The following is a 27,415-nucleotide window of genomic DNA, read 5'->3' as shown; positions in this document are numbered from 1 at the left end:
AAACCTCATATATGACCATCAGCAATTCTCCTTTCTTCAGATTCCAGACTGTGGCTAGTTTTTTCCTTTCTCTTGACCACTTTTACTTGTTTATCCAGAAGCCTGAGGCCAGAATTATGGAAGATTTAATCTAGTTTTTCTCCTATTATCTCTTTACCAGTTCACTACATGCTCATTTTCTGAAAACATCCGTGCTCTCAGGGATTTATTGACAGATAAATAGATAAATGAATAGATGTTGAAGAGGAAGGGTAGAAACCACAACCATCACAGAGTTTCTGCCAGTTTCTTGCTTGTGAATTTCATAACCAGGACTATTGGGTTCATTTGAAAGTTCAGCTATGAAATAAGCCTATACATTTAACATGTTTTGAGACAATTTTCAACTCTAACTAGGCTGGTTTTGTTTGCTGTTCAGAGCAAGTTGTGACAGCACATGAGACAGTTGAGAGGGAATTAGATGAAGCATCCGTCATCTGCAAATGAAAAACAAAAGGCTACATACTCAGCCTGTGCTCCAGGAACTGCCTGGTTAAGGAATGCATTCGAATCATTCTCACTCCCGGTGCCAATCGAATAGCCCACGATCGTAACATTGAACTCGCGAAAGATGTCTGAAAAAGAAAGATGGCAATGAAGGGAAAATGCCTACATCTGCTCCCTACCTACAGGGACTAGCACACACCAGTACTGCCACAGTTTTGCTCTCAGAGCACAGCACAGCTGCTGCAGCCTTCAGTCAACTAGGTACATCCAACATGCAGTGGCAAGAGGGATCACCAGCTGGCAGCAGCTCAAGACAGCAGTGTGCTTGCTGTGCCCTGCACTACCACTTGCAGATAAGATGAGCAGAATTGAAGACTATTGTGTGCAGTTATCTCTCGTGTTGTAGTGGTTAAAGCCTAAAATAAAATCTTCAGTCATATGATGTTGACTTGGCAAAGTGAACTGGAAGGGGGGCTTCAGCCCAGCAGAAGCTCACTTTCAGTAGAGGATCTGGGTCAGCTTCAGGGCTGTGCAAAATCTCATGCTACTGACAAATATGAAGAAAGCCTCACATGCATGGTTCTAATGAAATCCCACCACGTTCTCAATAACCTCCATAGTAGTTTCCAAAAGGAAGTTGACAGAGTAGCTTGCAGCTGAGAGTGAAAATGGCTGCATTGTAAACTATAAAAGCTACCTTAATCTCGAAGACTGAATTTAACCACATTTTAATGAAGGCTTTGTCAAATGTAATAAGCATCCAGTGAATCAATTAATTGCTTATTCTAATTATATTCTTGTTACACTTCGCTTATAATAATGGGCAACACACAGAAGGACACTTTACTAGCCCTCTTCAAATAGAAGTTTAATTTTACAGCTGATCCAAACTGAAACTCGAGTGGCTTTGCATTAACAATAGGCTGAGCTATGACAAGTTGCATGTTTCAGTGAAGAGAAAGTTAAAATGATTCCCCTCAGGTTACATGTACGAGTAGTCAGCTTTATTTACCAGAGAGGCCTAGTCTATGCAAACATCTCTTCTTGCAAAAAGCTGTAGTGGAATATTTATTAAAAGCGAATGTTAATTGCACCACAAGCATGGACATAGCAAGCTTATTTAGAAATTCAAATAACACTCAACAAGCAGTTGAGAAGGGAGAGGGAAGAGAACAGAAGGGAATTTCTAACTGCTTCTCAGCTTCACTGATGAAGCCAACTTTCTATTCTTTACTCCTAGGATATTGTTTCTTTGAAAGGCAGTTCTTGTTAATTACTCTAAACCAGCTTTGAGATACTTAAGAGCTCTCTGTAAACATATCAGGAATCTGCCCATCCCCTCTCTTAATTCTTGCCAGTTAGATCTAGCAAAGAATTTACTTACTAGGTAGAGTTGTCACATTCTCTAATGACGCATCTCCTCCAACACTAAAATGAGAAAGAGAAATCCCAGTCACTCATCTCTTAGCTGGACACTAAGCAAAGTGAAAACCTACCACACATCATGAGAAAAAGCAAAGGGTGATTAATTTGGTAACTATCAATCTATCAGATTATATCGAGAGGACAGAATTGGAAATGCTATTGGGGAGAATGGCTGAGGTTTCAGTGGTAAAGATGCTTTTCAGAAAGATTTAATGATTTTGCAGCTATACAGGGATATAATCAATCATTATGAAATGGCAGAAAAATGCTTGAGACAGCTACATACTCAAATGATCGAGCCCTAAAGTACTGCAGATTAGAAGGTTGACTTTGAGGCCAGTTCCAGCCTTGTTAAGCCACCCTAAGGCAGCACCACACAGTCAGCCCCTCGGTGACAAGGGAGCTATAGCAGCAGCTCCTCATTCTCTTCTCCTGCTTCCTGCACAGGGGTATGCTCTCTTCAGCTTTTCAGTTGGTGGGACACACTGAGGCCACACTCCAGCTTATGGAGGGACATTAGGACAGCACAGCACTGCTTCAGTCAATGTCAACTGAGCTACATCATCACACAAAAAAAAAAAAACAACAAAAAGACTTTTGTGACTGTGTGCTGCATGTGGTAAAAGCTGTCCGGTTAAACAGTTTTCCATGGCGCTACAAGAAGTTCAGAAATAGCAAACTTTGAGAGGAAGTCCCAAACCAACCAGTTCTGACTTGTTTGTTCCAGTGATTTTTCTCTGGTTTTGTAGATTTCTGACTTGCCATCCCACTATAAAAACACAAATCGTCACAAGCAGCCAAAGATGAAAGCATATGAAAAGTCAAAAGGCTAGCTTAAAATCCACAGAAAATGTTTTCAGCAATGAAGTCACCCTTATGACAAATCCTGGATCTTGATACATCTTCAAAAGAAGTTCTAGCAAGAAGCAACTTTTTTTTCCAACTTTCTGACAGCTGAAAGCCCCAAAACATATGGAAGAGAAAAATATCCTTTACAGGAGAGAATACACACCTCCTCATCACCTTGGCTGAAGACTTACCTCCAAGACAGTCCCCGGTATTCAGTGTCCAAATCCAGGAGATTATCTGAGGCAATTCCTGTACCAGCCTGGACATTATTTTTCATTAACCAAATGAAATTAAAGCACAATTACTAATACAATAGTCATTCATGCATAGTCATTTTATTTACTTTTGAATGCATCTCTTCAAAAGCTTTAGAAGGCATCTGGCTCTTCCCCAACCTTCCTCCTGAAGAATGCATCAATATCTTTCGTAATTATTTACAAGCATCGTATTATATATGACGCACAAAATATATGATGGAGTCGTGGAACAAAGGCTTTCTTCTCATGGGTCTAGACGAGCTGCATAACTCATTTACAGTTGCGTTACTCAGGAATGATGAGAACATCTTGAACAAACACATAAAGCTTTCTGGCTAATGATAATAAATACTATATGAACTCAACAGAGAAAACAAACATACCTCAGAAAGAAGCACCATAATACCTTTACACTGATTTGAAAAATATTGTGCTAAATCGAGAGACTTAGAGTAGTACTACAACAAGGAGGAAAGCATTCTCTACACTCCCTGAAGAAAGAGGCAAGCTAGCAACTACATCCCTCCTAAACCACCACCAGAATTCAGAAGCAGAGTGCCTGCCAGCTGTGATACTATAGTTTCATGCTAAATTTGGGTACAGGGTAGTACCTCAGTACAGCACAAGACCAGGCAGATTATTTGCTGCTACCTCAGATTAAACCATAACACTGCGTTTTCTTCTATGTATAAAAACTTTACTGAATTAATGGAAAACTGGTATTCAGAATAACTATGCACAGGCCAAATGCAGCTCTGAGACAGCAATGCACCACTGCACTTTCTATGAAAGCAGATTTTATTCTCAGTTCCTATAGACTATATTTAGAAGCAGAAACACCTGCAGGCTCCTAGATATTATAATATGGCAACCACAGCCATATACAGAATATCTTTCATTTGTCAATATTGCAAGTTTGCACTCAAATGCTTCTATTTCAGTAGCCTCCTGTGCGTAGGAGTTTTAGCAACATGCCTGCCAGAGAGTTGTAAAGGCTTCATGGTTTGTACACACAATGTCTTTGTTTTGTTGTTAAGACTCAGATTCAGAGAAACCTATGTTCCAGTTATGTCTTTCTGCCCAGTGTTTCCTTTGAGCTGGCTGTAGAGTTTCAGTCTGACCAGTATGAAAACACAAGGCAAAAAGACGTAATAAGAATATAGGATGTCTGGATCTTGAGACATATTCCTTCTAGGCTACCAAAGATAATCATCGCCAGCAAGAACTACTTCTTGATAAAGAAATTATCTATCAGTTAAAATGGGCACAATAAAAAGACTGAATATCTTTTGAAACGGATAAAGTCAGAGGGCTCTCACCCCCGTACATCCTTATCTCATTAATGCTAAAATGAATAAAATGCTATTATCCAACATCCCTTAGTCACACTCTGTTCCTGAAAGAACTGAGGAAAAAGAACAGGTTCACCAGTCTGCTCCTATTCAGAAAAACTTTGAAAAACCACAGTAACCTAGGGCTTGTGCTATGTCCCATTAGTTTCAACAGCATCTGATCTCTTCTGTCTCCAATTCAGCAAACTATTTCCGTACCTCTTTAAAGGATTTGCCTGTGTTTTTGCCTGAGTTCAAAATCATGTGAATATGTGTGTGGGGGGAACAGAGTGTTGGAGAACTGACACCTTCTTTCTTGTTCTAGTTGCTAGACCTATTATCATCCGTGAATGAATGGATCTTTGCTTCTAGGTACAACAGCTATTTCCCCTCCACAGGAGCAGGCACATGTTTGTAGTTTTACCAAGAGAACAGTAAAAACACCATCTCCTTACCGTCAAAGAATCCCCAAGGGCTGCTATAATTTTCACATCAGCTGGCTTTAGGGAATGCACTGCAAAGAAAAGAAATGCAGTTTAGGAAATAGCTATTCTTTTTCACCACTGTATACATGAAACATGCCATTGTGCATTCTGATGCTCAGACATAGTGTTTTTGCAATACCCAGGTGATAAAACAGGAGCTCTCTCCTGCTCATCTCATGTGGTTGTAGCAGTAGCATATGCACATTATTCAGCATCTCAATGGTTAACACTGCTACTGAAAAGACAGAATAGCAAAGAGCAAATAACAGTAAGTTGCAAACAGTATCCAGCACCGAGATGAAGGTACAACAATGCAGTATTAGACAAAGCAGGAACAACATATTAAAGCTGAAGAAGGCAGAGAAGGACTAAGAAGACAATATGAATTTATTTGAAAAACTGAATACTACTGTGTCCTAGACTAATATGCATGAAGCTGGATTTCCAGCTTCCTTCCCTAAGATTTAGGTGGTATCACTTATAGGCTACATCAGCACACAAATTTGAATTTTATCACAAGATACTTTGAAGTTCTCCACTGGAGGTGAGTTAAGTGCAGCTACTTGGAATGTTACCTCGCGTGTCAGTATGGCATTGTATCTATTAAGCAGCTGCTGAAAAACATGACATCTTTTCTGAGCAGTACTTTTCAGAGTCCAGCAGACATTTCAGCAAAAATAAATACTCATCTTGAAGTACAGTTGAAGGTAATACAGCCTCTTAACATAAAACAGGCAAGACTACCTGAAGTTGCAGGAGGGGAGGATGGAGACCGGTCCTCACATAGCAGCTGGCTTCCATAATTCTAGAGAGAACAAGAAAGCTGAATAGCATTTGGCTAGCAAATACAGTCAGTAGTAACTAGAATCTTCCTAGTAGAGGCCATGTGGATAAACCAGAGCCTGTTTAGCATGTAATTAACCAGACAGATCTCGGTTGCTCAATTCATTAGCCATATTCAGTATTTCCTAGATTAGAGTAGCATCCTGTACTGATAACTGTGCTGTCTAAGCATGTGTTCTTAACAGGTGTTTCTGGATGCATTTTGCCTAATTCAGGGAGTGCTTTCCTGCTTTTCCATGGCTGAGGCCATGCATTCAGCCTCCCAAACCCCTTTGGCAAAAGACTGATTTCACCTGTGGTCCACAGCATGACTCATCTGATTACTATACAGGAACAGATGCAGCAGAGTAACAGCAGGATGGTGATGTGGTGACGTTGACACTTACTGGAGTTTGGTTAGGGTACGTGTAATTACTGTTCTTATATGTCCTCAGGAATGGCTCAGCCTACAAAACAAGACAATCCAAGTCAATGCAAAGCATCAGAATACATGGAGATTTCCATTCCCCAATCTTCAATTCTCAGATGTCTGTAGATGATTAGCAGCTTGATGCAAATGAATCCCCGGAATTAAAAAAAAAAAAAAAAGGAAATGGCATTTTTAAAATCCATACAATAACAGTGTAAACCTGGGGCAATATTTTTACACAGCCAGAATTTACAGAATACACTCAGGACCCTGCTGTGTGTAATTAACAAGAAGCTTGTGGTCCCACTTCAAGGTAGTCCCAGTGACCTCTGCAGAGCTATGCTGACTGGCGCCATCATTGCTCTGTTTCCCCCAGTGACGCTCTATCATTCAGTGTAGATGCTTGGTGATCTTGACTAGGTAGTCCAAACACACTTCCCTCATGTTTTGACCAATCATGTGTGATGTGTGACTTGAGAAGCTTACTTCTAGGACAAGCTTGCCCTCCATCTCATGGGGGAGTGTTCATACCGCTACCGCTACTGGTGGCAGTGGCACAAACTATGTGGGGAAGAGTCAGATCCCCCTCATGGAGACAGCACTCCAGCCAGTTGGTAAAGGCTCACGTAGACTCCCAGCCATCCCTAGCACCTCCACATGAACACAGACACCCTTATAACTTACCTCACTTGGACATTTGAGAACAATCTCATCTTCTATTTGCTGATCATCTGTCTTCTCCCCTAAGGGTTCCAGCTGTGGGAAAAAGGGGGATGCACAGAAGAAATGTGAATGAGCATCAGAGAGCAATGGGTAACACTGTGGTACCAGCCGCTCAAAGCCACCTCTGCAGCACAGCAAGACAACTGCAGTGCCCTGCACCCGTGCTGGCAGCTACCTCCACGCACTGCTTCTTTGCATGCTGAAGAGCTTAATTCCCATACATTATGAACGTGGCCTGATGACCAATGTGACAGGCAGGCATCCTCTCCCTGAGAGAAGTCCCAACATCCCCAGCCTTAATATACCCCAAGATTTACTGGTTTGATATGACTGCTTCAGCAGTTCAGGTGACCTTTGTTCACACAATCACTCTTTTCCTTTGTAAACACAGTTAAGGGTTCAGAAGAAATAGGGCTAGCTACCTAGTAGCTCCCTGGGGGATATTTTTGCTGCCAAGGGCAGGACGGAGAGGACAAGGACTGACCAATACAACCTTTAAAAATCTTACCATGTTGTTCCACAAAGCACGTGCAGCCTGGGAATGAGCCTTCTGGCTGAAGTGGAAACAGTCTGGGGCAAAATATGAACTGTCTGGCAACCCCTCCTAGAGAACAAGACAGGTACTGTCAGAGGCAGTAAATATGCAACAAGCTGTGCATTATTCTCTCCCAGCAAAATATCCCAGCTGACTTCAAACTGAAGTACCTGCAAAGGCCTCTGAGGCCAAAAGAATTAAACTAGGCCAGAAGATGCTAGTAACTCAAAACTAAGACACCTTTTAAAGCTTTTTAATATAGCATTTACAAAGTAATAGGGAATACAGACCACTATGGGTACAGAATACCTGGGCACAGATACTAACTGCATTCTTTATTTCCCCTGAAATTCACTACAGTCTTTTGAAGCACATGAGTTTTCACTAAAAGTCATTTAACAAAGTACTGGAAGGGACTTTGTGATGTATGGGGGATAAGAGGGCACGTGCTCTCTGGCAAAGACTTTGAGCTAAATATCTACTGCATGGTTTTCTGATTGCAGTGGAGTGGACTCAGGGCCCCAAATTGTGTCTTCAGGGTCTGTATTCCTGTTGCCCATTACCTCCAAGTTATTCCATAAGCACTTTCTGCAATTTTGGATGTTATCTCAACCAAATATGATAATTACTAGGCCAGAAAACTTCTGGTCACATTTATAGCCAAGATAATTTTGTGGAATTGCACTAGGATTTAATGTAGGGACTGTTTTTTTGGTTGTTTTTACCTGTGTTTTTGGCATGTTCACATTCATCAGAAATGGCTGCATAACGACTGTGAAATCATCCGTAGTATCATACCTTCCACTCTCCACTAACTGGCGAGTTCTCTCCTAAAAAGTCAAAGAAAAGTTGTTCCTTCTTTTACATTCAGCTCCAGACCCTCTGTCCATTTACATCTCACCCAGGGGTTCCCACTCTCTAGTGCAGAAACCCAGGTGTGGCCATGGTTTCCATCTCACACAGGCAGCCAACGCAGCTGTCTTTTTGAGACATGCATCCCAGGCTTCTTTGCAGAGAGGCAGCCTGGGGATGGCTGCCTGACTGACATGGGCAGGCAACCTGCTCAGTAATTAGATTTTCTGTCAAAAAGATGTTCTTCCAGAACCACCGAAGCATTTTTGGTTTGGCTGACATCCCATGCCAGAAGTTTGTTCCTGAGTTATCATGTTCTTTGACTTAATCTGATCTCCAGCAAGATAAGTGATCAAAAAACTGCTGGCTCTCTTACATACTCTACTTTCTATGGCTCTTTAAGAACTTTTCTTCTCATCTGTTTTGTTGTTTTAGTGAATCAGAGTTGTAAAGATCTTGAGCCTGCTCCCATCTCCCCCTCACCTTTTTTTTTTTAAATCACAACTACAAATATGTCATTAAAATGAGTGAAAACTGTCCCCCACCTCCAAATAGTAACCTCTCTGTGGTCCCTTGATCAAGAGGAAGATGACATTAAACCTGTAACAAATGCCACATGCCTCACCTGGTACCTTCTGTTAAAGTAGACCAACTTCTTAAACTCACTGGAATTGTCCTCAGGTTTTATGACACAAGGGCACAGGATCCTGTGGGAGGACAACATGGCACTGAGATCTGCTCCTCTTTTTTCCCCCCTGCTCCCAAGCTGACAAGCTGCAGGGTTAAAAGCTTCTCCAAGGGGGATTTATTTGAAAGGCTGCTCAGTAGGAGCATTAGCTCTCACCTCTGAGTTTCTGCACAGTCCTGATTCTTGAGCAGAAACACATGTATTAGGGATAAATTCATGAACATAAAGTGAGGAAAAGGCTCCATGCAAGCAAAAACCATACTGGCTGCCCACAGCAAGGTTTTGGCATCAGGCGTGACCTCTGAGAGGAGAGTCCAGGACTGCCTGTGCTGGACACAGATGGTTCTAGCCAGCTTCAACAGACCAACCACAGGGCACAGCTGAGCCTGTCAGCCAAGATGGCAGTGCCTCTGTGAAAACCTGTTTAAGAAAGGGCAGAAAACACCAGAGAGGGACAAGAGGAGAGAACAGTGGGAATAAAGGAGAAGGTGTTCCATGGCAGAGCAGGCACTCCCCTGAAGGGACCGCAGCCTGTGGATGAGCCCATGCCAGAGCAGACACATGTCTGAAGGACCATGCCAGAGCACAGGACAAGAGTGAGAATGAAGGAGTGGCAGAGAGATACCACTGCATTGAGACCCCAACCCCCTGCACCACCTGTGACTCACTGAAGCGACTGAAGGTACCCTGTAGTAACAAGGAGGGAGGGAGAGATGCTTGGAGTGAATTTGAGCCTGGGAATGAGGGAGGATAGGTGTTTTAACTGTTTAACTTTTTTGTTTGTTAGTTTCCCAATACCTGAATCATTAATTAAATATTTATGCTAATGGACAATAAATTCAGTTAAGTTCCCCAAGTCAAGTCTGCTTTGCCTGCAATGGTACTTGGTAAGTGATTTCCCTGTCTTTATTTTGACCCATGCATTTTCTTGTTCACGTTCCTCTTGTTTTCTCCCCCATGCTGCTGGGATGGAGTGAACAAGTGGCTGTGTGGGTGCTTGGCTGCCACCTGGGGCCAACACACCAAAACCCATTCATAAGTACGCCTGCACAACGTGGTTTGCTTCAGCAGAACTATGCAAGCATTCTTCAAGACAGAGTTCCCACAAATTCGTTCTAATCAACTGAGACAAAAATTGCAGGATGTTTCACATGGAGGTTGACAGAGCACCAAAACAGACACCAAGACTGATGATGGAATCTCCACCCTTAGAGAGCCATTCCAACCTGAGCCATTTTAAGTTTCTGTGAACTTACGTTGGCCACCTTTATCCCTCCCTGAAGTTTTGATCCTTCTAGCACAAGAATTTTTTCTTCTGATGCTGCCTCTTCCTGGGCATGCCTCACTATTACTTGACAAATCCAAATAAGAAAAACATCTCCTTTTAAAAATCCTGTCATATGATCACAGTAAAGCATCCCCGAGAGATGTCTTTAGAGAAATACCTCCTATAGAGATGCAGTTGATACGTATAAAGTAAACACAGATCCCTACCACCTCTAAACTTGTCTTAATGGAGAGCAACTAAAAAACCAAGATTTTATTTCTACAGTACATCTCTATGAAAAGCAATAGAAACCTAATTTGTGTTTTTAAAAGTGTTTCAGTAACATAAGCAGGCAAAGTTAGTGGAGACATTCTCTTCTTAGGTTACTTGTTACAGATAAGCTTTCAAAATCAAAAGACTCCTTCAGGTCCTTCTTCATTCAGTAGCATGGTATTTATTATCGCACACAAGGTCTGCTTAGTACCCTGTAAACTTGGCTTTCTGCCAGACAGGCAAATGTTAAATTCAGCATGGCACCTGAAATGATGGGGAAAGGTTACAAGTATCTTGAGATAATCTAATCTTAAGGGCTCCACTAACTATCCTTGTCCAATGATTAGGGTCTTGAGATACACGTGTGCTCTAGCCAGTAACCTTTGTTAAAAAGAAAAAACACAACCAGTTATTGGAAGCACCAGCACTCTGAGTTTAAAAGGTAATTTTCCACTGACAGCCACCAGAGAGCCCTTAAATCAGAGCAAGAGCGTTGCATCTATGTTCCTCCTGTAAAACCACCTTTGATAGCTGTTGACACTCACAGGACAAGGTTATTCTGCCTGTCTGTCCAGAAAAGCAGAGATTTGCTTTTCTGAAACCAAGCAAGTCCTGCCAGGAGCAAGTCTTGGGGGACATGCTGGACCCTACCTGAGTCACCAGAAGCTCACTGAGGCACAGATCTGCCACCTCAGTGGCAGATTCACGCTGACCTGGAAGGATTGCTGAGCCACAGGGCAACAGGTGGTGTAATTAAGCATCCCAGACATCTACTTCAGAGACTAATTAACAATAAAACTAATAATCAGCAATGAGATTCCAGAGATCGGAAGCTACAGAAGAAAGAGGGAGAGTTTTAAGACTGTAGAAAAGCAAATCTGTAAATAAAGCTAGTTTATAGTGATCAACTAAGAAAAACCTGTGTCATAATCTCTTCTCTGTCTTTGCCCAGAGAGCACAGCTGAGCTCTGTCTGCTCTGGCTTGAACTCCCTTGCAGCATAAGTGATGAATCATTAAAATGGCACCTCCACAAAAAGTGGTAACAGTAGGGCTTACATACAGAGACAGTGACAGATAGACAGGTATTTCTAAATGCTGTGTTGAAATCAACATGTAGGTACATCTGCACACACAAAGGTGTTTGGTGGTCTCAAATACTAGAACATTTTCCCTTTAAGAAAAAAAGTTTCCCAAAAAGACCTTGCAGCCTTCTGTGAGCAACAGTGAGAGCTGTAACATAAATCATCTTCAAACCTCATAAGCAGCTTTGGGCAGGTATTGTTTTCTGATGCATGCAGCTCCCGGAGGCTTGCTATGGAAAGCACTGTCACCAGGTTCACAAACGCCCGTGGAACCTGCCAAGAGAATAAGAAAACCCATAGCCAACGACCGAGCAGAGTGCCATCTTTGCCCCTACACAGCCACAGCAGACCTCAGGTAGCAGCCTGCTGATTCACGCAGCTTGCATTATTTATAACAGAGGTGTTCAAAGTACTTTCTCAATAATTCATCCCCCACACATGCAATACTAAATTACAGCCCCTGACGGAGCTGCTTAGTTCTATTTTAAATGCTGATGGCTGGTCACTTGAAAATGATTACTTCAAAAATGTCCAAACAAGTTGTTACAGGTCTCAGCACGGCTCAGACACCTGTTAACTCTTCAAATACTCTCATCGTCCTCACCCTCATTTGGAATATCAGAATCTCTCTCAAAGACCACAAAAAATATACTTACTTGCAGTATAATGAGCAAGCAACGAATTTCCTAGCCATTGAATACCACATGTTTGTTCAAACCTGTTACAATACTTTTTGATGTCATTTGTCCACAGCACATCAGCTAGAACTGAGCACATCCTTATTCCTTCGATAAAATACTTCTCCAGCCCTTTCTGTCTGTCACAAATATTTTCCTGCAAACAAGCATCATACAGCAGTGCTCCGCAGATGGAAGCGAGGAACTAAATTCTCAATCAATAATCAGTGACTTTTTTACAAACAGAACACGATCCCCACTCCCACATACTAGAAAAAAATGTTTTACCTCTCTGTGAAGTATGTCCAAAGCTATTTGCAGATTGTAGGTGTAGTTTTCAGGAGAATATTGTACCTGTTGAAGCAAGAGGATTGAATTTTATAATCAGTTTACTCAAGCAGGTACAACAGTGACTGTCTCACAAGAAAAGATCCAGCAGCCACCGGATACCAGTGAGGGAGCAAATTCAGGGGGCCTCATGAGACATTACAATATCCTCCATCCCCAGGCTTGCTTGGGAGAGATCAGTTTGTGTAAAAGTAAGTTTGTTTCTGCTGTATGGAATATTAGCAACATACCTGCCACAAATAATAACTGGCAAAGCTTAGGCATTTATTTGGGAATGAAATCACTTTATATACTTGCCTCTCAGCAGTGAAATTTCCCTGTTCCATTTGAGTGGTTTAAACCCTTTAATTGTCTCAAGTAATCCAACTTTTATTTCTTCACTTGTGGAACTATTCAACAGTCAAATAAGCTTCCCTATGAGAAACACCTCTCATTTTCAGCCTTAATTCTCTTTGATTTAGTTTCAAGCAAAAGTTGTAGGCCCCACTGGCCTACTCTACAAAGATAGACAGCTACCTTATTTATTTCCTAAATCACAGCCTACCAAGAGCATTGTGGTTGGCGCTATTTGTAGCTGTGCAACATAAAGGAAGTATCACTGTGATCTTTGGATGCAGATGCATTATCTTCTTACCACTCACACTCCTGTGACTGCCATTTTGTGTCTGGGTCAGAAGCAGAAGGTAGGAATGGTTAATTTGCTCCTTGTTTTATAACCATCTTACTGTGTTGCTTTGCTGGTTTTCCCAAGCTGAAATTAATCATGCAGAATGAAAAGTATGTGCCCTGCTGCTTGTAAGACTCATCACTAAGTGAAGGATCTGCCCCAGCCTTTCATCTCCTCTATACTCACACATACCAAAGGCTATATACAGTATGTATATATATATAATAATATACATATAAAAAAATATACTATATTATATATATTGCATCAGCATGAGCTGTGGGTAGAACCATTTCCATAGCAGTGAGTAAGACTTAGCAGTGTGACTGTGCACAAGGCAAAGAAGAGCAAAAACCCTTGACCTTTTATCAACAGGTGATAAAGTGACTAGATAACAGAAAGTCATCTTAGTTATCTGCAAAACAATGTAGACACCATTATGTAATTTACACGTGTTCTAAAGTTATCACTTCATTTATCATAACATCAGGTTGAACAACCTGAAGGTCTCAGTACAGTTACATTCCAGAGCTGCACAAATAAGCCCTACCTTATTTTGGTCTCACCCACTGAGTTCTGCCCTCTCATTCACTGCAGTGCAGAGAGACCCTATGCCCAGGCTGGCCCAGCTCATGCTGCAGGCATCAGGGGACTTACTGGATTGTTGCAGAATTTGCATAGGTCATTTCCTCCTATGAAAAGTGTTATGAGCTTCCAGTCAGTCTGCAAATTTATTCTCTGCACACACAAGGAGATGGAATGAAAGTTAGTAATTTAAATTTAAAAAGAAAAAAAAGAAAGGTGAGGGGGCAGCAGGCAACACACTAAACACAAATTTAACATTTCTCATGTTACCTGGGTATAGTTCTCCAAGCATCCACAACAAAAATGAATTTGTAGTCATGACTGAAGATGTAGAAACTACTACGATCTAAGTAAGGTTTACAATATCAGTAGCACCATGCAAAATTATTTGCTTCAGAAAACTATTTCTCAAAATCCATCTGTATGCTTTTCTTAGTAATATCTTGTGTACACACTGAGTGACTCCTCCTGCAGTTCTAGGAATATATCTTCATTGCAAAAATGATGGTATATATTTTACTGTGTCATAAATAATGCAGCTATCCTGCTGGAAAACCCTGGTGGGCAATGTATTTTAGTCTTGCTGTGAGACAAACTGCAAAGAATAGAGGAGCAATATTAACTCTATCTAACAATACTGGTAAAAAATTATGGCACTTCTTGGTATGGAAGGATTTTGCAAAGGTATAGCTAATGCAAGGTATAGCTAATGCTAATGCTACTGTAAACATACACCTTCTTAGCTTTGAGGAAAGGTTCAGATATGCTTAGTACCATGTAGCGGATGTTGTACTCTATCTTAATGCTTCAATTTCAGTGCAAAATACCACTAATAAAAGCAGCAATAGTACATCAGCATCCAGTGATTTAGAAACATGTATCTTCAAAGGCAGAAGGCAACATATCCCAGCTAGTAAACACACTGTTCAGTAGTTTGGTCTCAAAATGTACTTAAAAGAGGGCAAAATTTTCTTCCTGCACTAAACAGGTGTTTTAAAACAAGAGAAAAAAAGGAGCTCTTAAATCAAAGATATATGACCTCTAATATGAACATTCTTTCTAGTTAGAAAGTTTATTAATTGGATAAAAGGTTTTTGCATTCATTTCTGTTGTGTTACATTTCCAAGCCAATAAATACGACAGAGTAGTACTTAGGAGCCTCAAATGGTTTGAATGAAAACCATCCAACCGCTTCATTGTTAGTTGCTATCCCTTTTAATCTCATTTCATATACAGCCATCAGAGTGAAATCTTTACGAGAAAGTGAACCAAAAAGGAAGGTACTGCAAATATTTTTGCCAATATGTATTCACCAGAGTATTTATACTAGACATTCACACACAGTTATCTTGAAGGTTGTTTGGCCACTTTCCAAATGCACAATTGGAAAGCCAAAATAATATCATGTAACTTAGGCCACAATTTACAAATAGCAAACATTCAAAGCACTAGTTGAGGTTAAAAATATGCAAGCAATCCTCAGCCTAATGTGTTTTACAGACTATTAGTCAAATAATTCTTAACAACAAGTGTGTAAGGCAAATATCAGCTGATGACTAAATGAAAGAAGGGAATAAATTGTTTTTAAAGAAAACAAGGACTTTCCTTACTTCACATGTTTACTCCACATGATTTGCCACTTGTTGTGAGCAAGCTTTTTATCCTAGCATGTATCATTACTGCTGCAAAAACAATGTGCTTACAGGACAGTTAACAGTACCACAGCAAAATCCTAGCAGAGAAAAAGTTCTGTTATCTTACAGGTTGAGAAGGCAAGCAATGGCCCTGAATCTACCAGCCACTTGTGGTAAAAATGATAAGAAGATAAAAATTATCTGGGTTTCACGGTAACTATCACATGCTGGTACAAATTAATTTAGGACAAAGCTATAGATTATTTTGTACTGACTCACACTCTGCACCGGGGAATATTACGCTGTGCACTGCTGTACCCATAGCTTTAGTGTTTGACACCCACTGTTGGCATCTGCTCTTGGTCTGTTAGAAACTAATGATGCCAAGTAACTCCATTCTTAAGATATTAATGACATGTTAAACTCACGGTATCATTCTTCATGCGGTCCACTAGTCTTCTAACCTGTGCAGGAACATCCCTAAAAATAAAAGAAAAATAAAATCATAAAAGTAAAATAATATATATAAAAAAGGAATCCTGCACAGACAGCAAGGCAAAGAGGAAAGCTGATGAACGGACATTCCTCACATAATGGCTAAAAAAACCTAGGAAAGTCCAATTTTCAGTGAACGAAAGGTATGATATCCAAAAAAGGCTATATTTTGAGACAGTGATGGCAAAAATGAGAAAACAATTAGCATCCAACAGGCATTTGACACTTTCAAGTGCTGTATAGTTACACTTTTATGTGCTATAGAGAAAATACAGTGTGCTACCACAAAATAAATGCACTTTGCTCCTTCCCAACATCAGACAGATGCTATTGATACACATATCACTGAAGCATCTGTGCGTGTATCAATGTTATTACATGACCTCAAGCCACTGAGGCATGTCTTATAAGAAGTGTTACCAAGAGAAAAAGATATGATACGAATTTCACTGAAGACTGAGTATAGTGGTCTCTAGTGAATTCCCAGCTCTGCCACAGACCAACCATAAGCAATCCACAATTTTCTCTTAGTTTCTCTACACGAACTCTTGGTCTTGCTGACAAGAGGGTTTGGATATACCTCCTATAAAATGGGGATATTTTTTCTCTGCCTCACAATAGGGATGTGAAGCTTTCCGAGAAGTGCTTGTAAAGTGCTTTGGGCTTCTTGGTTGAAAATACTAGAGAAAGCACTGCTTTTGCTTCTAAATTTATTTGATGTAGATTAGAAACACTGCAAAGTTCCCATCACATTTCTTGACCTTCATCCTAGAGATGGGCTAAAGAAATATATTTCTGTTTGCCTATCAGCCTTATTGCACTCCTGACGAAGTCCAGGGTTTGGGCCTTTTTTAGTTAGAACTGAGTTTTAAAGAAAAATCAACTTTCTATTAAAGTTAAAGAGTTTTCCTCTTACTCTGCAAGATCCCCTGCAACAGCTTGGTTGAGTGCAGCATTATCTGTAGTTTCTTTTCCAGTGCCAAGGGAATACCCTATCAGGGATGGGTTGAACTCACGAAGTATGTCTGCAGAAAAAGACAGCACCCTGAAATGTTGCTTACTGCAGCAGGTAGCAAATGAGGTTATAAAGACTGGACCTTAGTAAAAGACTGTTAAAAAGCTTTAAGAGATACCTATCAAAAAAATTAATCTTTAAGTATAATAAATGTGGAGATTCATCACCATATAATTATTTCCTTGCCTTCAAGATATCTGAATTTCATGAATTCAGATATCTCACGACCTAACACAATCTTGGCTCGCAACACCATTTTGCCTGGTAAGCGAGGCTGAGTAACCCTATGCTCAGTCAGGAGACTCTCATGCCGTCATACTCTAACTGCAGATGAGTTGGAATCAAATCCTTTAGCCTGATCTCCCCAGATGTATTAACCCAAAGACCCAAGATTCCCTTCTAGATCTTAGGTTACAAAGCAGCCTTACAAACACCCAGATCTAAAATGCCCTGACCTCTAAAAAGCATGTAAAATCTGATCTTGTAACATGATTCTGCTCCTGCCTAAAACAACTTTCCCATACAGTCAAAATAGTTTCTTTAGGCTATGATGTAAGATCTTTGCTTCATCTATCCCCAACACATTTTGGACAGAACTATAACCAACAGAAGAATACTGAAACAACCAAGCCCCTAGGAATTACAAAATACAGTTAAGTCATGCACAGCACATTACAGTCTGGTTGTTATGCAACTTTTACTCAGCACTGGACACTGAATAAAAGGGATTGGTTCTGTCATGTTACAAATTGTAAATCTTTCTTCATGTCTTCTTTTATAATAACAGCTGTTCCAATAAACAGCTCCAGATATTTATCAAGTTTACGGAAAAAGGCACTTACTTGCTAGTGTCGTGACTGTGCTTATGTTTTCATTTCCTCCAACACTGTTAAAAAGAAAGAATAAGAAAAAAAAAAATGTTCCAAGATACGATGGACTTGGTAAGGCAGTGGACTAAGTAAGAGAGCTCCCCCTTATGGGGTTTCTACCCATGCACACAGCACATTCTCTGGTGGTTGTACTAAGTCAAAGCAAGCTCTTCGTGTGCATACCAATGGGGTCACGAAATCAGAGACTCTGTCATAATCATAATAATCATATTAAAAGCCCTGTACACTAGATGCCCTTTCAGTTCTCTCACGTGTTTTGGCATACGTTCAAACCTAACTGAAAGAAATGAGAATTTTTAAAAGCTGCCATCTTTGCTATTGTCCCTATTAAAATATTTATTACTTCCATTTTCAGTTAACAAATCCTTTGTATCCATAACAACAAGTTCTAAAAGCATATATTTCAGAGCGATAAGTATATTCAATACCTTTCGCCCTCCATTTCACTCAACTGGAAGAATACTACTAGGCTGGTAAAAGTCACCATATGTCTGTGTGCTCTTTGCTCTCCTTCATGCTGTAGAAAATGCTAGTATATTTTTTCCCCAAAAACGTCAGTAGATTATTACTAAAGATCAAAATATAAAAAGTTGGATTTAGAACACCTCTGTAGTATCCATTTAATTCTTACCCACTTGAGCTGCAGTGGCTCAGGTGGGTAGGAAACGATGAACAGAAAATCAGCCTGACAGGTTTGGTGTTAAATCATACAGTTGTAGAATAACAAGTGAACATGATTGCCTTTTTTCAGAGTGACTTTTTGACCTGTCTAATAAAACGCTGCATATGTAAAAGTGTGTACTAACTCATAATTCATAAACTGTTCTGCATGATGTAAGCAATAGTGGGAAAGGGTCAAGGCAATCCTTCATACTGTGTATGAAACAGCAGCAGCAAAAAAGATCCCATTTTGATTTTTTGTAGACCGCTGATTTTAAATGAGATAAATGGGTGACATGGGCAACAGAGGGGAAGAGCAGGCAGGATATGGAAAGAGCAGGGACAGAAATGCAGAACGCGCAAGTGGTGCTGGCATCTAGAAGTCCCCTTAGCAATAGCTACAACAGTGAGAGGAGAAGAGACCATCTTAACAAGGACCCTGTTTCATCCGCGTATCCAGGCCTATTCCAGCTATGCTATGTTGTACTCTAGATAGCCACTAGTTTGAATATTTTATTTATCATGAGTAATAGCACAACCATGTGCCTCCAAGCAAAACAAAATAAAATTCACTCTCCACAAGCCTCCATTTGCTACAAGAACAACTATACATATCAAAACCCAAGAAAATGGATTCCGTCCCACTGTGGGGAAAATTCCTGGGACTCACCTCCAAGAAACACCTCGGTATTGAGTGAGGACATCCAGAACATCATGGGGTTTGGATGCTGCCCCATTACCTGCCTGGAAGTAGAAGAGGAGAGGAGTTCACCTTCAGAAAATAAGGATTTCTACAGTAATTAGTTCTCTGACTGATCTTAGAGAAAATAATTAAAGAGTATATTAATGAAGCAAGCTACGTTGTCTTCCCCAAATATCACAGATCCTTGTTCTCAGGAGGATCGAGGGCTGAGAGTATTTTAACTCTGCTCCAGTGCATTACCTTCTTCTATTAACTTCTTGATTAGATCAAGTGGGGAAAAAATTGGTTGAGAATGTTCAAATATTCATATAATTCTACATTTACATAAGGAATAAATAAGATAGCAATGGTCCTGAATGAATAATTTATAGTGTTCCTCACATTAAAAAGTGGCATGGTGATTTTACATCTTCCCTCCCCCAGTTTCCCCAAGAAAGGAGACTACAAGGATTTAATGTTGTAATTAGCACAGAACACATAAGAAACATGAATTAGGATATAAGCAGTGAAGCAGTTGTCACTGATTGCAGAATCACAGCCAGTCTAGGTGTAACGAGTTTACATAGTTCCAGGAATAGCGTTAAAAAAATTCTCAAGAAAAGTTACACTTGACATACCTGATGATCTATTGCAATTGTACTCAAATATTTAGTTAGTATAAGTAGACATGGCTTTATAGGCCTTGGTATTATCATATACATCTATACACAATTAGCTGCAGAATTTTTTCTGTTTACGCTGCTTACTAATAGCTTTGAAGGCCAATACCTCAGGAGTTGCCTAGAATCAGTAAAGAAAAGCAATCGTTGCAAGACCACTCTAGCAGGCTGGTTTTGTCGTTGCCCGATCAAATCGTGCATCTCTTCTGTGTGGCACTCTTGTGAATGTTAAATGGGAACTGTACACTCAGATTAGACTCATGATCTGATTGCCAGTCAGTCAAGGTGGAGAATGGAAAAGAATATGTGAAGAATGTGTTTGGCTCAATAGGGTGTAACTTTATGTATTCTATTTCTAGGGTTAAAAATTCAGAAGTGCTTTTTCATTGCTTGGTTTAACAAGTATGGCTATGCTTTAACAAGTAACTGGCTATCCAGTGATCTTTACTTACTGTGAGTGAATCTCCCAGGGCACCAATCACCCGAATATCTGCTGGTTTTAAATTATGAACTAATAAATAAAAAATAAAGGTAGTGTAAGGGAGAGAGGAAAGAAAACTTAAAATTGTGATGATTATCCAAAATTTTCCTTAGACTAAGCATAAAGCATTGCAAAGACAGTATTTTAATATTCATGACAGCATCATCTCAGAATGACAGACACAGACAGTTATCAAATCAGAAATTATTCTTGGTGCCATAGCTGGGTATTAGCTACAGCAACAAGGGAGGCACTAAGATTTCAGTCTTGCATCTGTGTTTACTCAAATTCCTTTTAACAAGTGGAAGCAACTGAAAAGCAGGCACAGCTCCAGTGCCAGCACAGGGTAGAAATTTGGGGACCATCACAGCTTCTGAGGGAAGACAAAACCCACCTGGGGACAGAATTCCATGTGGCTTTTTGCACCCCAGACTGCACTGACAAGAGCCCCTACTCCATACACATACAGTTTTCCCATCCCAGCAACTAAAGTACCCAACTACCTCCTGTCTTTTCCACTGTCACTTCTTTGTACATGGAAGGTGCAGTTGCATAAGCTTTCACCATCCTTGAGGGAAAACTTGCATCTTGTTATACAACTACTTATGTTGTTCCAAAAAGAAACTTAAAAGCCACGGTCAATAGAGTGCACTGCTTCAAATAAAAGCGTACCTTCCTAACTAAACCCAGTTCCTGTTCTCCTTCTATCATCAAATGAAGTAGCTCTATAATAAAATTGCATAGGACTGTACCTGAAACCGGAACTGTATCAGAGGGACCCCGGTCAAAACAAGGAATATTTGTTCCATAACTCCTCTCCTGCAAAGACAGACAGGGCAAGACTTCACATCAGACTAACTATACTCTGATTGTAATAAACCATTTCTGTCTCAGAGCATTGGATTAATGAATTTCCTGTCTTCAGGCCATGCCTACAACTGCCCTTTGAAGGCAGGCACAAGCTCAGACTGCTCAGAAGTCACGTGGCCAGATTAGTGCAGCACAGCTCTTGCCTAACAGTGGGGCCAGTTATTTCAGACTCTGTGCCGTGCTGCATTCAGCTATGCAACATTTTGTGCGGCCATACTCTGAGCTAGGTGAGTTCACATCTTTTTGTGAGAAACTGAACATCCCTGGAATATCCCAGTATGAAATCATATCTTTGTCATCAGGCCATGAGCTTGACTTCTCCACATGCAGCCCTCTACGTGCAGCCAGAGATTTGCCCTCCTGGCTCTTCGGGGTTGCAGCCTACCGACAGAAATATCCCCAAGGTCTGCTGTTAGTGAAGGCTGACCATCTGTATACCAGAGCACACCATCGCACAAGACCCAAGGACATGTGTTTGCCCCAAATCTCATTACAGAACTCCTTAAGTAGCTTAACTTGCCTAAGGAAAAGATACTTGTGTGTCTTGTCCCATTGCTCCATTTTGTTTTTTTATTTAAAAAAAACCCAAAACCAACATATAACACAGTGTTGCTTCTTGCCTCCTACACCACAGCTACTACCAAAAATCAGAGTGGTAGGTACCATTGCCCCATGCAGAGGTCTATACACCCTGAGTAACTAACAAAACAGATGGCATTATATTAAAATGAGAGGAGAAAGTATATTATTATTCTAATGACGTACAGGCCATTTTGAGTGCAGATGTGGTCTAGACACTGTGTTCTGGGGCATGAAAATGAGAATTATCACCTCCCTCTGTAGCTGCGTGGGAACACCAAGTTCTGTTCACAATCAGAGTACCATGACTTAAAAAAAAAAAAAAAAAAAACCAACAAAAAAACCCCCATGGCTGTTTATCTCTGCACATCTAATCTGCAACTATCTCACAAAAAAGAAAAATTAAAAAATCCATTGTTCTTCAGTTTTACTATGGCGTAAATGAGATTAAATTAGACCCACACAGTGGTGTCATACTGATCTGATCTAGTTTCCTCCATGGTAGGACTAAAGGGTCCCATTTTCACTATCCTCTTATCCCAGGGAAATTAACATTGTTATCCAGATGTTTTACAAAGGTTCTTAACAGTGAAGGCAAGACTTACTTTAGGCTGTCTGAACACATCTACCTTAAATCACACTCTACAAAATCCACCAAGGAGAAAATGTGCTATTAAGCATCTGACTATTTAGTCAAGCATGGACAACTTTGTATTTAGTTTTCCCGGGTAGCACTGTTTAATTAGTCTGCAACACACTCTCACCCACCTGCCCCACTCCCTGAAATACACCCTGTCTATATGATGCAAACATTCCTACTATACCTGAGGTGTTTCTTTGGTGTTTGATGTCTCCAGGGCAGATGAGTAGTTACTATTTCTATATGTGAACAAATATGGATTTTCCTGCAGAGTGAAGAGAGTATGTTTAACAATGCTAGTGGAAACACAGTCAGCCGATGTTAAAGTCTTCTGGCTAGATTTTCCAAGAGAAGAAAATCTTTACAGTATTAATTTTTGGATGAACATTGCACTAGTGAAGTAAACTGGGTTAGACCTGAAAATTAAGCCCTGGTATGCTCTAGACACAGCACCACCTCTTGCCTTAAACCTAACATCAAACAAAACACAAATTCAATTTCTTTGATGTTTTAATTGCTGTTCAGTGAAGCTTTTGGATGCCAGTAATATTTTATCACTATCAAATTATTGAAGTCAGAGCTTAAATGCAAAAACATTCAAGAACCTGTTCTTTTGAACACAGGATGCTCAGACCCTGAAGATACTACTGGGGTATTGACAGCTCCAGGGACTAAAATAGTTAAACCTGACAGCAGACAGAGTCAAATCACAGAAAGACTAAATTATATAAAATACATAGATTAATTTTTATTGCTGACACAGATTTTAATACCGATAATGAACCCCTGATAACCACAATTAATAAATTCAGATTAGCTAGTTATATTTTGAATAAAAAAAATCTGATACAGCAAGATGATTTAACTAAATTGTGTCAAAAGTTCTTGTTTTCAGAGTTTCATCTTTATAAAATAAAGAGTCTGTGTCAATGAACTTTAAGAACACTATAAATTTTTAACAGTGCAATATATTGGGCAAGTTCAATTCCCAAGAACTTCAGAAAACAACAACAACAGTATTTGAAAACTTGGAAATTCTGCAAAGGGTAAATAAAATCTCATAGCAATAAGGAAACCCTTTTACCTGAGATGGACACTGGACCTGAAGCATTTTTGTGACACCGTAAGGCTGCTTCTGTCCAACTGGCTCCATCTGGAAAGGGAGAGAACAGAGAAATTGTACACATGCTGTGTGGGGAAGGGAGAGCAGCAGAAACTCAAAAGCTCTAGTGCCTGTAGTTTTCCATCAAGTCCATATATATATTTAAAAACTTGTTTTGCTTATGATAAATATTTATTTATGTATGACATACCACATGTATACCTACAAAAGCAAGGAACAGGGCCTCTCACATGATCAGACTGTCATCCCATCATCATTAAAACAACCATCCACACATTAACTCTGCTCTTGGAAATGTCGATCCTGTAAGTGTTTTTCCCACAAGGCACTGATCTTATACCACAGTATTCTACTGCTTGCAATCAAGTTGCTATTTATCAGCTCAACCACAGTAACTGTAGACATGCTCTAGAAGAGCATAGCTTAAACCATCCTCATGATTAGTTTTCCTCCCTTTATGGTTATGAAGTTTAAACTTAACTGCAATTTGCAAGCCAGTTTTACTTCCCAGATGGTCTGGGTATAAGAAAGCAAAGGGTGGGTTGCCACAGCTCAGCTGCCAGGTAACAACTCCTTGCGCAGCCTGTCCATCCTCTCAGGCCTCATCCACCACATTTTTTGTCTTCTCCCAGGCTGTGAAACTCTTGAGCAAGTCACACTTGGAAGTTTATGGTTTACAGTTTTCATATAAAAGTATAAAGAAACATACAAGCTTTTGTGTGGGAGGAAAAGCAACTTTGAGTGGATTGAAACTCTGAAGTAAAAAAGGTGTTACTGAAACTCCTTGGAAAATGCAGTTTTGACTCAGATTGTACACTGGAGGCTTGGGTAAATCCACATCGCTTTACCTCAGAAGCAATAATAATAATAAAAATCTGTAAAAATACAAAATCCCTAATATAAGTGGAAAACTAAAAATCTTCGTTTTGGTAATACATTCAGCTGCATTAACTCCTTTTCTTCTGTCTTATGAACTCTAACTTTATGTACTCCCTCTACTGCAAATTCTTTTTTCAGCAAAGTCAGAAACATGGAATATAACACATTAAGGTCACACACCAATCCTCTGGTGGCTGTAGCCTGTGCTACTAAACGCTTGCTAATTTATCCCACCTTCCAGAACTGTTTCTTTATCTACATTTTCATAAGTGTTAGACAACATCAAAAAGGTGCCCTTCAACTCCGCATAAAATATTTATAATTGCTTGATAATATTTATATTTGTTGGCCATCTTCTAACAAGATAGAGAATGCATTGTTGTTAATGAAAAATCATGAAATGATTCAAAACTCAATACTGACAGCACAAAGTGGTAAATACCACAAAGAATCACTTCACCTGTTCAGGCACCTTGCTGGGTGCTAATTAAATTGCAGTCACAGCCAAAAGAGTTGGCCACAGATTTAGATTCCTCAGTGAGTGTCTGCTCAGCTTGCACCAGCAGCAGCAGCTGCCAGAAGCAGCAGACTACAAAAGAAACAGGATTGAAGGGACTGGAAAACACAACAACAACAGGCTTGACGTCACTGATACATTCTAGGCAGGAATGTTATACTCTATTTTGGTTGTTCCATCAATGAAAATAATGGGAAAATTCAGAGAATAGAGAAGAGGCTTACAGAGTTGATATTTTTTGAAAGAAGCATTTGAAGAAACAGAGTCAGTGCTTTTTTTGAGAGGAATAAAAGGAACGCCCTGAAACGTGCAAAAATAATGAAACTCAGAGGAAAGATACATTGGAAGCTGGTACTCTCCTATCCTCCTAGGACAAAACAAAGTATCTATTTAATGACATTCTTAAAAGAAAATATTCTTCTTCCAGCACAGAATCATCCCACAGAACATGGGACAACAGTGGTATATCTTGGCTAGGAATGAATTTCAAACAAGTCTTAGACACTTTTATGTTGTTGGGAGTTGGGTGATGAGAACGAATTTCTCCAGAAGGCAATTCATTCCAGACAGTTGAGGGACGCTGTTCTCCCAGTAAACACTGACAACTCCCATGCAGCAGAACTGCAAGGTCCTGGGCACGAAATTGGGCACCAAGTCAGCACTGTGGTCAGTCAAAACCTCCCCTGAATTCCAGCATATCTGTCATGCAGGCTGGTTAGCGTGCTGGTCTGCTCTGATACTGCAGCAGTCAGTGTAAACCCCTGCACACAGAAGAGAGGCACAGGCAGCCTCCTGCAGTGCTGTTCCCATTCAGGTTCTTGCCTGGTTTCAGTTTCTCTCATAGTTGCAGGGTAGGTTTTTTTGTGGTCTTTTCTGTTACACAAGAGAATGCCAAACACAAGAGCAAGAGCTTCTTGTCTAAGTTCTTTACACACATGAAAGGAGCTTTGTCCCCAGATATATTTTCAGGGGTAAAATTGTAGGCATTTGCCAAAATTAATCAATCAGTCTCTCTGTGGTAAACATCAAAGCTGTCCAAGTAAACAATCAACCTCTCTCAGCTTTTCCTAGATACCCAATGTAATTTAGCTGACTGTTGTCTGATGTGCTCAGCATATGAGCCACATTGCTCCTAGATAGCTAGAAATGTTTTGGTAAAATATCCAGCCATACCTAGGAAAAGTTGTAGCACCTGCTAGCTCAGCTTCTTCTCAGCCAGTCTGAAGTGCAGCTCTACTGCCAGTTGCCACTAGATTTTCAAGGTTTTGCCCTTTGGCCAATAAGCAGGTAATCATTCCAAGAAAGAGGCTGGTACCAAGCCTCAAAACAGGGTAAGGGCAGCCTAGCAGACAACAGTAGGAGGGAAACACTCTGAATGCTGTTCTGTGGCACCACCTCATTCTGCTGTGTTTGCTGCTCAACAAGTCATGATCTTGATTTCCTATCAGTTCCCAATACTGCATCGTGAGTTGGTTTGTTTCTTTTTTGAAGCAGTTAAACTATTAACTGGACTTCCCAGTAGAACTAGAGTGACCTTTACCAGGTGAGGACACCTGCCAGTGCTTTTTATGCTGAAAGCATCTTTATTACCATCTGTTTTTACATCATGGCAGAATACCATCACAAGCCAACAAGGAACCTACCCAGAGAGGTGCCTTTCTGATGATTGCATCTGTACTAAGAAAGTTCCACTAAATCAAAGAGGAGGCAGGAAAACAGGAAGAAAGGAATTATGAAGGGAATACTACCATTCCTGTAGTATCCCTTCAAACCAGTAGCAAGATAGGGTTTTGCCACATTTTTCTCTCCCACCAGATCACTTAGGCTGTTCCCTCACACTGAGGAAAAACTCTGAAATAAAGCAAAGTTGGTATTTGCCTCCTTTATGACAATTCTCCAGTTCTGGTGGCTCCCCAGCATGCTCACTGCCTGAGTCTGGGTAACTGGCCCTAATGCAGCCATCCTTAAAAGTACCACTTCATTTTGCTTTTAGTTTTTCACTTCTGCTGTTTCCACAAAATGCTCTGAGCAGTTAAAGTGACAAGAATAGAGTAATACACCAAAGAATGGGATGCTCAAGAAGAGAGCCCAGGAGAACAAATCAAGTCTGTGCAGAAAAAGGTTAGAGACAGAAAAATGAAGCAGAGGGAAAGAAGAAGGGTCTTCTGTTGGCAGAAGCTGCAAATAAAAAAAAATAATCTAAAGGGACAAAAGGAATTTGTTGCAAGGTAAGTGTAAGAATTTGAGAGGACAGGAAAGAGAAATCAGTGCTGAGTTGACTGAGTGTGTCTGCATGATTTATTAAACTTCAGGAGATAAACCCTGGCCCTCTCCCCTTCTACACAGCCTGCATTTGGAGAAGGCAATATACCTGTTTCACACTGGGAATGATACCATCACAACTACTTGCAAGGAATATTCAAGATGCCTAGTATTGGATTCTGCATAAATTGAAATCTAAGGAGCCGGACAGTAAGAGGCCATAGA

The 27,415-nt window shown here is 40.3% G+C and overlaps 1 protein-coding gene across 1 annotated transcript in view; it reads right to left on the bottom strand.

The window, feature by feature from the left end:
* PLB1 (phospholipase B1) overlaps positions 1-27,415 on the bottom strand; it is an 81,094-nt gene that overhangs the window by 33,104 nt on the left and 20,575 nt on the right. The window contains exons 15-35 of the mRNA XM_074864842.1: positions 23,494-23,562; positions 22,594-22,674; positions 21,073-21,139; positions 20,292-20,350; positions 19,148-19,221; positions 17,770-17,813; positions 16,829-16,937; positions 15,846-15,897; positions 13,856-13,936; positions 12,472-12,537; positions 11,679-11,779; positions 8,821-8,902; positions 8,069-8,173; positions 7,317-7,412; positions 6,770-6,841; positions 6,063-6,122; positions 5,578-5,638; positions 4,804-4,862; positions 2,952-3,019; positions 1,871-1,914; positions 506-614 (exon numbers count right to left, since the gene is read on the bottom strand). Of these exons, the coding sequence (XP_074720943.1) occupies positions 506-614; positions 1,871-1,914; positions 2,952-3,019; positions 4,804-4,862; positions 5,578-5,638; positions 6,063-6,122; positions 6,770-6,841; positions 7,317-7,412; positions 8,069-8,173; positions 8,821-8,902; positions 11,679-11,779; positions 12,472-12,537; positions 13,856-13,936; positions 15,846-15,897; positions 16,829-16,937; positions 17,770-17,813; positions 19,148-19,221; positions 20,292-20,350; positions 21,073-21,139; positions 22,594-22,674; positions 23,494-23,562 (1,559 nt within the window). The remainder of the gene's footprint in view (positions 1-505; positions 615-1,870; positions 1,915-2,951; positions 3,020-4,803; positions 4,863-5,577; positions 5,639-6,062; positions 6,123-6,769; positions 6,842-7,316; positions 7,413-8,068; positions 8,174-8,820; positions 8,903-11,678; positions 11,780-12,471; positions 12,538-13,855; positions 13,937-15,845; positions 15,898-16,828; positions 16,938-17,769; positions 17,814-19,147; positions 19,222-20,291; positions 20,351-21,072; positions 21,140-22,593; positions 22,675-23,493; positions 23,563-27,415) is intronic.

The sequence above is a fragment of the Strix uralensis genome, chromosome 3, assembly GCF_047716275.1.
Source record: "Strix uralensis isolate ZFMK-TIS-50842 chromosome 3, bStrUra1, whole genome shotgun sequence".
Classification (NCBI taxonomy): Eukaryota; Metazoa; Chordata; class Aves; order Strigiformes; family Strigidae; genus Strix; species Strix uralensis.
Note: the sequence above shows the minus strand (reverse complement) of the source record. Positions and strands in the feature narration are given on the sequence as shown.